We start from the raw sequence: 11,050 nt of genomic DNA on the forward strand, positions 1-11,050 counted from the left end.
GTTTTTAATTGTTTGTCAACGTAAAACAAATAAAATGTCAAAATTGCACTGCCTCTGAATTTACTTTTTACATATTCATGAGCGCTATGAGAGAAGCTAGTTAAATGTAGCTTGTGAGCCACTTATAATTACAAATAATTTAACCTTTGTGTTACACGGAAGAAAGAAAGTTATACAGGCTTAGAAAGATACAGTATGAGGATGATTACATTTTTTTGGTGAACTATTCCTTTAACCAATAACCAAATAGTTATTTAGGCATTGTTTTAGGCTACTGTTGTAGGTAATGCAGCCTAAAATCTTGTCAATAGTTGACAGTAATTAAATGCCATTTAACATTAAAGTCATAAAGGTTATGGTAATAACAGAAAATAACAACAGATTTGAAAAAAGATGCATTACCATTGGGATATGTAGAGATACCCCGAGGATGAACTTGATCTTCAGTCTACATGTCCCGGTCAAATAGCCTTCCAAAATGTTTCATTGAATTGTAATGAAAAATACAGTTTTACTCAGAAATACGCCACATAATAGAAGTAAAATGGGCCATGAATGCTGTTTCATGTGTAGATTAATGTGTTTAACTATTAGGTACATAAAAGGACATGGCACATGATTGCACACTGTGACTTTTGAGATGTTACTTCCTTGCATTAGAAAAAAGTACTTTGGTGGGTCTATGGTAGAGTGGTGCTATCATATGGTAATACCATTATCAATACTTTGATAAATTCCATTGTACTAAGCACTTTAAGGCACTCCTAAAAATACCATGGTTGTATCATGGTACATTTGGAAAATAACTGGTAGTATGACGGTGTCAATAAAATTATATTTGGTACTTTTTGGTAAATGTGATTTTGTAACAGGAAAAAAAACAATAGCACAGGATGCCAATGGAGGTCTATAAGTAATGACTTGTGAATCCTGGAGGACCATCTCTCTCTCCTTGGCCACCTCCATGTGCCTTGTTTGTCCCAGTGCAGATCTAAATTTGTCTATATAGACTGTCAAAGCAGAGGCCAGTTCATTCTGCCATCAGCCAAAATTAAAACAAGCAGAGGGGAGTCACACACGGTTCACTTATGTATCAGGTCTGATCACAGTGGAAATGAACACACAGTCCTAGAGGCGATGGTACTGCACCTCAGGGAGGCAATTTATTGATCAATATTCCTCAAGTTGCTTTGTGGTTTCAGCTGTGAGCTATTACTTGGAAAATGAAATACTATTAGAGGCAATAGACAAGCCACATGGGTTTAAAAGGCTGCAGGGATGTAACAGTATTCTAAGTGTATTATGACATGCATAGGACAAGTATAAAGCCAGAAAATACTCCACGAAAGTACTTATTGCAATTGTGCAGCCCTGTTATGCATACTTAAATAAATTATAATTCTCTCATCATATACTCACCTTTATGCCGTCTCAAACTCGTATGACTTTCTTTCTTATGCATATTACAAATGAAGATATTTAGATGTAGATTAGGTGTTTTTGACCATACAATGCAAGTCAGTTGGGTCCAAAACATCCAAGTTCCAACATAGGACATAAATGCAGCATATATATAATCCATACGACTCATGTGCTTTGATCCATGTCTTCTGAAGAAATACAATCAGTTTTGGGTGAGAGCATTGTACACACAAAGAAGACTGCAGATTTGAAGCAGTTATTAGTAAATAAATTGTAGTGTTTAACTAGTCTGAGACAGCACACCCACATAACCCGATGACACAATGAATTCTCTTGAGGAAGAATGGGATTTTTCAAAGTTCAAGGTTAGTAGCATGAAAGATACTCATACAGTTGTTTGAGGCAATTATCGCCAAATTAACTAGATCTCCTTGCACTGTATTATGAATTATGTTCTAAACATTCTGCAATGATGCAAGAAATTTAGCTTAAGTGTTTTACCTTCTTGCATAGAGAGTAATTTGGGCCTGTGTCCTGATAATATGGGTTTTCATTTTGATAATTTGGGTTCTAAGGTTTGAGATTATTTATGAAATAAATATAATTTATATGAATGTAAATTATTATATTCCTTTATATCATTTTCATTACAAATTTGACACAAATATGTCATTCACAGCACAAAATAGATGCTTGTTTTGAGCCTGAAATAAATCTAAATCTGATTATGGCTCTACAAAAGAAAGTCTGTATGTGAGGCGATCATCTGAAAAGCAGCTGCTGTCAGTGTGCTTGAAGAGAAACATACTCTAATGCCATACCAAGGGGGCCTGTGGCTACACTAACCCAGACAAAAAATAGCTTCCTTTCATCTAGACAACACCTGGACAAAAATACATCATTAGTTCTTATTGTTTCAGATAGGTGATTCATCTATTTGTTTTGCTTAATTAGTGGATCAATGCTGTCATGATCAGACCATCAGAGGATGGAAATGTAGCTGTAATGCTGATCAAAGATAATGAAATCAATGAATGGACAGCAGTTGAACTCAAGATTTACCTTATTTACTATCTTAAAGGAATAATCCGTGTTCAACACAAGCTATGCTCAATCAACAGCATTTGTGGCATAATGTTGATTACCACAAAAACATTTTTGACTTGTCCCTCCTCTTCTTTAAAAAAAAGCTAAAATTAAGGTTACAGTGAAGCATTTATAATGGAAGTGAATAGGGCCAATTTGTGGAGGGCTTAAAAAGGCAGAAATGTGAAGCTAATAATTTTATAAAAGCACTTTAATTCTTCTTCATTAATTCTTCTGTTAAAACGCATGTATTATTTGAGCTATAAAGTTGTTTTAAGTGCAGATTTTTTTGGTCGTTTTAGGGTTTACAGCATTACATATTCATGGCAACAAAGTTGTAAAATTGGCTATAACTTTACACAGAAAAGGTTAGTAAGTGATTTTATCACACTAAACTGTTAACACATATTGTTTGTTTCATGTCTATTCTTTTGAAACAGTTTTTTAATGTTTACGGATTGGCCCCATTCACTTTTATTATAAGTGCCAACTTTAACCCAGATATTTGCTTTTTTTTTTTTTTTTTTTAAGAAAAGGAGGGACGAGTCCAAATAAGATTTTTTTGGGAAATGAACATAATTCCAAAAATGCTGTCGACTGAGCTTATCTTGGCTTAACCGGAATATTCCTTTAATAGATGTTACTGGTTCTATTCTGCACGATTCATAAATGCATGTTACTCCAAAGAAAAATAATCACTCTGAAACGACTTCCCTTTTATGGCTGATGTCCCCTAGGCCCTGGGCAGGGAAAATAATATTAACTCATAGCCAAATTATTATTCAGGCATTTTTTTATGCTACTGTTGTATGTAATGCAGACTTTTTAACATCTTGCCACTTGTTAACACAGTAATTTAATGTTGATTGATAAAATCCTGCCCTAATTTCTTTTCTCTTTGAAAGTTCTGCTACTCTCAGAAAAATATCAAATTACAGAAATGTGTTTCTGGTTTTTAGTTCTGAAGGATGCTTTGTGTTTTCATAGTACATCAAGCTTTCTTTTTATTTCAAAAGATCAAAGTGAATTTTATTCCTCATATAAGGGATAGTTCACCCAAAACTGAAAATTCTATCATAGATTTACTCCAAATCCATGACTTAATTTCTTCTGTGGAACCCAAAAGATGATGTTATACAAAATGTTAGCGACTGACAGCATCAGTCACCATTCACTTTCATTGGATCTTTTGATGGCATCCTTTTAGAATAAAGTCATACTGTTTTGGAACAACATAAGTGTGAGAAAACGGTAGCAAAATTTTCATTTATATATGAACTATCCTTTTAATGTGTTTTTTAGGTCACAATCAACACCTTGATTTAGTGCCAGACCTCAAATTCTCTACAAATCCAATTCTAAATCACCAAAAGAGAACCCTCAACATAAAGAGAAACTCCTGCCATCACAGATGAGTAACAGTGGGATTTGATACAACATGCAAATCCTTCCTCCTGCAGCAGATATTTCCTCCATCACTGATTCTATCATGACACAGCTGTGCAGTGTACTATGCTGTTTGCTTATTTAGCGCAGGTACTTCTTAGGGCTTTGTGTTTGCGTGTCAAAGAGTTGCATGTCTTTTGTGTGTGGGCACTCGTGTTTTTGTGTTTCAGAATCAGAATGAGCTTTATTGCCAAGTATGCTTACACATACAGAATTTGTCTTGGTGACAGAAGCTTCCAGTGCCCAATATGAAATTAAAAAAAAAAAATATATATATATATATATATATATATATATATATATATATATATATATATATATATATATATATATATATATATATATATATATATATTAAAAAGTGAATACAAAATAAGTATATATAGGAACACAAAAACAAATTAATAAATAAAATATATATGTCAATGACTGCTGAGAACTGTATCAGCAGCACCTGTGGCAGGTTGAACTTCCTCAACTGGCAAAGGAAGTACAACCTCTGTTGGGCCTTTTTCACTATGGGGTCAATGTTGTGATGTTCCTCCTAAAGACCACTATCATCTCCATGTCTCTTTTGAGCGTGTTCAGCTCCAGGTTGTTTTGACTACACCAGTGAGCCAGCCGTTCAACTTCCCTTCTGTAAACAGACTCATTGTCATCTTGTATGAGGTGATGACAGTAGTGTCATCTGCAAACTTCAGGAGCTTGACAAAGGTGTCCTTGCCAGTGCAGTCATTGGTATATAGGGAGAAGAGTAGTGGGGAGCGCACACATCCCTGGGGGGCACCAGTGCTGATAGTACATGTGCTGGAAATGAATTTCCCCGGTCTCACTAGCTGCTGCCTGTCTGTCAGAAAGCTGGTGATCCACTGACAGATAGACATGGGAACAGAGAGCTGGTGTAGTTTAGTCCGGAGAATAGCTAGGATAATTGTGTTGAAAGTCTAAATTAAGTCCACAAATGATGCTTGCATATGTCCCTGGTCTGTCCAGATGTTGCAGGATATGATGCAATCCCATGTTGACCGCATCATCCACAGACCTGTCTGCTCGATAAGCAAATTGAAGGGGATCTAGAAAGGGTCCAGTGATGTCCATCAGGTGGGCCAACACCAGTCTCTAAAATTATGTTTTGTGTAGTTTGTGTTCCTCTATGTGTGTGTGGTTTACATCTGTGAGAGATGGGGGTATAATGAGCTTTAGGAGAGCATTCCTCTATCCATTAGTGTCTATCAGGACTCCCTGTGGGCTCGAAGGGCCTGCTCACCACAGGTGGAGGAAACAACTTCCCTCCCAACCTCCACTTTTAGCCTCACATACACCACACATCCCCATATACCAGTGATCAACAACTGCACCAGGCTGTGCTAGATAACATCACTGTCAGCTTATAATGCCAACCAAAATAGAACAGGTATTCCTGTTTGACTTGAAATTGAATTTAGAGGGTTAGTTAACATATTTATTAAGAAAAATATATATAGGCTCGTAATTGAGTGGGACAAAAAAAGGCTGTCTATTTAACACTTAAATTCAATGTGATTAATTATATCAAAAAAATAATGCATCAATGGGGGCCTAGGTAGCTCATCGAGTATTGATGACACCCCTGACACCCCTGGAGTCGTGAGTTGAATCCAGGGTGTGCTGAATGATTCTAGCCAGGTCTCCTAAGCAAATTGGCCTGGTTGCTAGGGAGGGTAGAGTCACATGGGATAACCTCCTTGTGGTCACGTTAAAGTGTTTCTCGCTCCCAATGGGGCACGTGGTATGCGGAGAGTCGCATGAGCCGTTACATGCTGTGAGTCTCCACGGTGTCATACAAAGTGAGCCACGTAATAAGATGCGCGGTTGACGGTCTCAGAAGTGGAGGCAACTGAAACGTGTCCTCCGCCACTCGGATTGAGGTGAATAACCGTGCCACCATTAGGACCTAGTAAGTAGTGGGAATTGGGCATTCCAAAATTGGGGAGAAAAGGGGAGGAAAAAATAATGCATCAGAAATGTTCTTACCAACAGATCAATTGAAGCTTAAAGTGCCACTATGTTTTTTTCAAGTCTTAGTTAGCAAGGGCCAGTAAGTGCAACAACAGCTGTACAGACAAGCCAACAGGGGATCAAAGACAGCTGGACAGAGCAGACCATCATGACCCATCCCTACTAATAAACCACTCTGACAGTGATATGACTACAAAATAATTATGCATTCCAGTGCCAGAGGGTTTAATCAATCAGTCACGTTAAGGTCATTAAGCTTAGTACACTGTCAAAAAAACAGTAAACACCCATCAATTGTCACGAACATTGAGAACGCCTCCCTCTCCAGCCGTCGGAGATCAGATTCACCGGAGTACTGACCATAGACTACATTTCCCATAAACCCACATACCTAGGTCTGATTGCCCTACAGCTGTTTCTCGTTTACCTTCCACTATTTAATGAACTCTGTACTCACACACTTTGCGAAGTCTTGTTTTGCTCCGGCTACAATTCCAAGCGTTTACCTTGTTCTATATTCTGTCTACCGTGTTTCGACCCTGCTCTGTTCCTGTACCTTGTTAGTTTGCCGCCTGCCCTATATTACCTTTGCCTGCTCCTTGTTTATCGATTGTTTGCTGCCTGCCATGATCTCCTGCCTGTCATCACACTGCTTCTTCCTACCTCCTCTATTCCTGTTTGCCTGTGCTTGACCATTGCCTGTACGACTACTGTGTGTTCTATTAAAGACTGCTTATGGATCCCAACCAGCCTACGTCTTCGTTACATCAATATAGGCGAATAGGACCCTATATAGCATGGTCCTCAAGATCAGGCACAAGTCAAGGTCAATAACCTAGGGTAAACACTCAAGAAGTATCTACACACACTTTGGTGATTTGAGTGAACTGTGCACTGTTTAATAAAAAGGAATGTGTAATGAGCTCGAGATTCACCTGACAATATTTGTATGGTTGTTTGTGCATGAGCAAAAACAATTATCTCAGCAGCCCGTGGCAACCTGCTGCTGACATTAGAATGAAATTCAAACACAGAAAACAATAACCTCTTTGTGGGGGTCAAAGTTTGTCAGATAGAAACATGGTACGTTTAAAAATGAAAAGGTCTATAGAAGTGTAGGTTGTACACATGGTATTTAATAGCTTTTTAAGGTATATAGGCAAGCAGATTGCCAACATACTTTTAATAGACAACACACTACTGGAATGTCAAATAGGTGATACTGAAACACTGAGCAAATCATTTCAAAGATGTAACCAAACTTTCAAGATTGGGGGGCTTTAAAAGGGATAGTTCAACCAAACCTGAAAATTCCATAACTATTTACTCACCTTCATGTTGTTCCAAACTAGGGATGTGCAAACCTACACATTTTTATAATCGACTGCTCGGTCGGTTGTATGAACGACTAGTTGACTAGTTAGCATTAAGGCATGTCAATCAATAACAATTTTAAATTGAATTAATTACATGGTAAGTCGATAAATTAATCAAATTAATTGCAATTAATCGCATATATAAATATTCAAGAGAAATCCCTTAAATTAACAATTATTCAATCATTAAATAATTATATATAGTTATATTTAAACAATTGTAAAAACAAAATAAAAAAAATAAAAAAATAAAATATATATATATATATATATATATATATATATATATATATATATATATATATATATATATAAATATACAATTCTGATAATTAAAATGAATTACATAATTGTGGCAGACAAGTAAAGCATTGATAAGACAATACAAAAAGGAGTGTAGGGTCAAATATATTGTTTAATTCCATATTATTAAACTTAAGCCAGTTATTGGCCTACAGTTCACAGCAATCCATTTTGCAACTGAATTCGTCAATCAGACAAGATTTATAATAAGGCTTTTTCTAAGTACGGAACAACTCTATTTCACCAAAGTGAGATAGGAGGCTTTTAGGGCATCTCACTTTGGTTGTGTCACATCATAAACATACCATTTTTAGTTACATAGTTTGAAACTTAGAAAAACACGGCTTGAGATCCTCGCATTCGGCTCCATCAAGTGTTTTAAATTTTGTGCTGTTTGTTTTTGGTAAGTGTGGTTTCTTTTCTGTATAAGCTGCATGTTGCCTATACAGCTGAGGTATCGCATACTGCCCCCTGGAGAAAACAGGTGGTAATCCAAGCTTGAATTTTTCAGCCGTAAGGATATTCCTCATTACGGTCCAGGGACATGATTTTGTTAATTTTTTTATGCGTTATTGTTGATATAATTAATCGCACTGAATTAATGCATTCAATCGACAGCCCTAATTATTAGGCTATGTTATGTTCACATGACCCCGATCAGATTAGTTTCAGAGGGATGTATGGACGCTAAGTGCAGCACTTTATGGTAACTGGTAACTTAACATGGAAACAAATGGATATTCAACAAATAATTAGGCTAAATAACTATAACAACACATTGCACAAAAATGTCAAAGTGAGAAAAGAAAGAAATAAGTAAGGCTCCAATACAGAGCAGCACAATACCGCTTATGCTCATCCTGAATGCAGAATGACGTGCTTCAATTTAACCGAAGTGCTTCAAGGTGATCCTTGCTGCACATTGCAAAATTCTGAACTGTAAGATATTGATGCATGTACACATCTAGTTCACGAAATCAAGCAGTTTAAGCTATTTTACTGCAACTATTTATTTCAGCAGTGTCAGACAGAATAAGCAAAATAATTTAATCTCTCCAAAGTACCTCACAAATACAGGAACATTACTCACAGCAGAGGATTTAATGTCTGACAGTGATTGTCTTGTAATGTGTTGCTGATGCAGCACTTGGACAGGTTTGGAACAACATGAGGGAAAGAAAATCATGACATTTTCATTTTTGGGTGAACAATTCCTTTAAGAATCGGTCAGAAACGTCCACTAATTAATCATCCACTAATCTGAATAATAACTCCTTAATGTCGTTGCCGTTTATGGCCATGAATATGTTTTCTACTCTAGTTAGAAGACATGTTGAAGAGGACCAATATGCTATCTATGCAGAAATATACTTCGTGAATAAACCTAACCAGACCAATAAATCCACGAAACAGTTTAAACAACTGAGAGTAAGAGTCAGACGCAACTATCTGGCCATTTGCACACACATTTCTCACCGAAACCAGCTGTGTATGAAGATTTTGCTCGGTTTGAATGGGCTATTTATAGAAACCCAATGGCGTAGTTTATCAAACGTAACCCCTTCACATAGATCTCGGCTATAATTCTAAACACCGCGATATTATATTGCTCTCTACACACTACACTAGGATAGGGCAGGATGTTCATGTCTGAACAACATACTGAAGCCCATATGAAGCTCTATAGGCAGGTGTGTCGCGGCATATGGCGACGGAGCACACAGCTACCAACATCTTAAGAGAGAAAAAGGTAACCGTGTCTTGCCAGAACATGCATGAAATCAAAAGCAATCGCGCTCATTTATAACGTGATAATCGATTAACCCTGTCCAGTACACGATATTGGCAACATGCCGTATGCTCACTTAAATCGCAAATTAGGGTGAAAAACGTAAAGCGTGGAATCATGTCAGAGGTCAAATATGACCAAAGAGCAGATAGTTTGCGTCAAAATGATTATGACGTAGTAGCGCTGCGAAAAAAAGGAGGTAATACGAGTCCTCATATTAGAGAGGAGAGCAAATGACAGAGAAAGGATTGTGGAGTAAGGGGCTGTTCAGAACGAACACGTTTGTGCGGTAAAAAAAAAAAAAAAAGATAGAACCATATCAACGAATACAACAGAATGCAGGTGTTTCGAGACGCGTTTTTCAAAAGTTGACGTTATTTTTAACCTGACGCGGCATCTAAAAAACGCGGCGATCCTGCGCGAGACGCGGCACAACGGTCAAGTCCGTCAAGCGCATGCTTACATAGAAAAACTATTGAGAAACAGCGCGGACAGACCCTCAACGCGTGCGGTGTGAACGACCGCTAAGGGGGTCGGTATTGAGAACGAAGGGTGTTGTCTATTAAAAGAGCGTTGGCAATCTGCTCGCCTATATACATTAAAAAGCAATTAAATACAAATATTTTCAGAAATACTTCTTTCGGTTTTTTTCCTAATCCTTTCACCATTTTTATTTTCCTAATTATGATTATAATAATTATTATTATTATCATCATCACCACCATCACACCTGTAGCAATTAACATGCCATTGAGGACTAAAGTGATGTCGTAATAAGCCAGTTACATGAACTGAGCATGGTTTGGAAAAAGCTAATTTTAGTGTTTAAATGGACCAAGAGTAAAACTTAACCAATGTTGAAATGTAGGAAACACGATCAGATCCAGATGAGTGTAAACCCGTGAAAAGTTCCAATAGTTTCCTTTTGTCCTTCGCCCTCTTCGGTCATATTTGTTGTTATTATCACGCTCTCCAATGGTTTTAATATCATGTCTTAATATTACTCTATACACGTAGTAACTGAAACAAATAGGTACTTAACTATTTACACAGGTGCTGGAGACAGAGGTCGAGGCATTCCCCTTCCACCTCGTCCTCCGTGATGAGATCCGTCAAGGGGCGCATAGGTAGGGGTACGTCCTCCTGGAGAGGTGGCCTCATCTCCCGCAAGAACAGCTCCAAGAACCTCTTGAAGGTTTTCTCCTCGTTGGCAGAACCGGCCATCGCTTCTCATTCCTGGAGAGACTAGAGACAGCTGGAGCCGGACAAGACGTCTACACTACATTGAATTTTAGGCGAGAGCGTCTCTCGTGCACAACGGACAGGCGTGACGTCACGAAGAGGCGGGATATGAACGTATGAAGGAGAAGGAAGGTGAATACACGAAATGTATTAATTAAGATTAAACTTTGATCTTTTTAATATATCAATTTGTTACTTTTGGAAATTTCAGATGTAATACTCAGTATAGCCTATTTATTTGTTTATGCTATTCCTTTATTTATTTGAATGATGTGCTCTTGTTCTCTATATAATAAAAGGTGGTGGAAACAGGGAGAAAAAAGATAAATAATATATAAATTAATGAATAACCCTAACGAAATACCTCTATGGGACAAAGGGCTATATT

General features: G+C 37.3%; 1 protein-coding gene across 1 annotated transcript in view; it reads right to left on the reverse strand.

Moving 5' to 3' along the window:
• The window catches only part of ppm1e (protein phosphatase, Mg2+/Mn2+ dependent, 1E), a 69,802-nt gene extending 59,014 nt beyond the window's left edge, over positions 1-10,788 (reverse strand). The window contains exon 1 of the mRNA XM_052117736.1: positions 10,463-10,788. Within this exon, the coding sequence (XP_051973696.1) occupies positions 10,463-10,644 (182 nt within the window). The 5' untranslated portion in view covers positions 10,645-10,788. The remainder of the gene's footprint in view (positions 1-10,462) is intronic.
• Between the last annotated feature and the right edge of the window lie 262 nt (positions 10,789-11,050).

Source organism: Xyrauchen texanus, chromosome 44 (assembly GCF_025860055.1).
Source record: "Xyrauchen texanus isolate HMW12.3.18 chromosome 44, RBS_HiC_50CHRs, whole genome shotgun sequence".
In the NCBI taxonomy this organism is placed as follows: Eukaryota; Metazoa; Chordata; class Actinopteri; order Cypriniformes; family Catostomidae; genus Xyrauchen; species Xyrauchen texanus.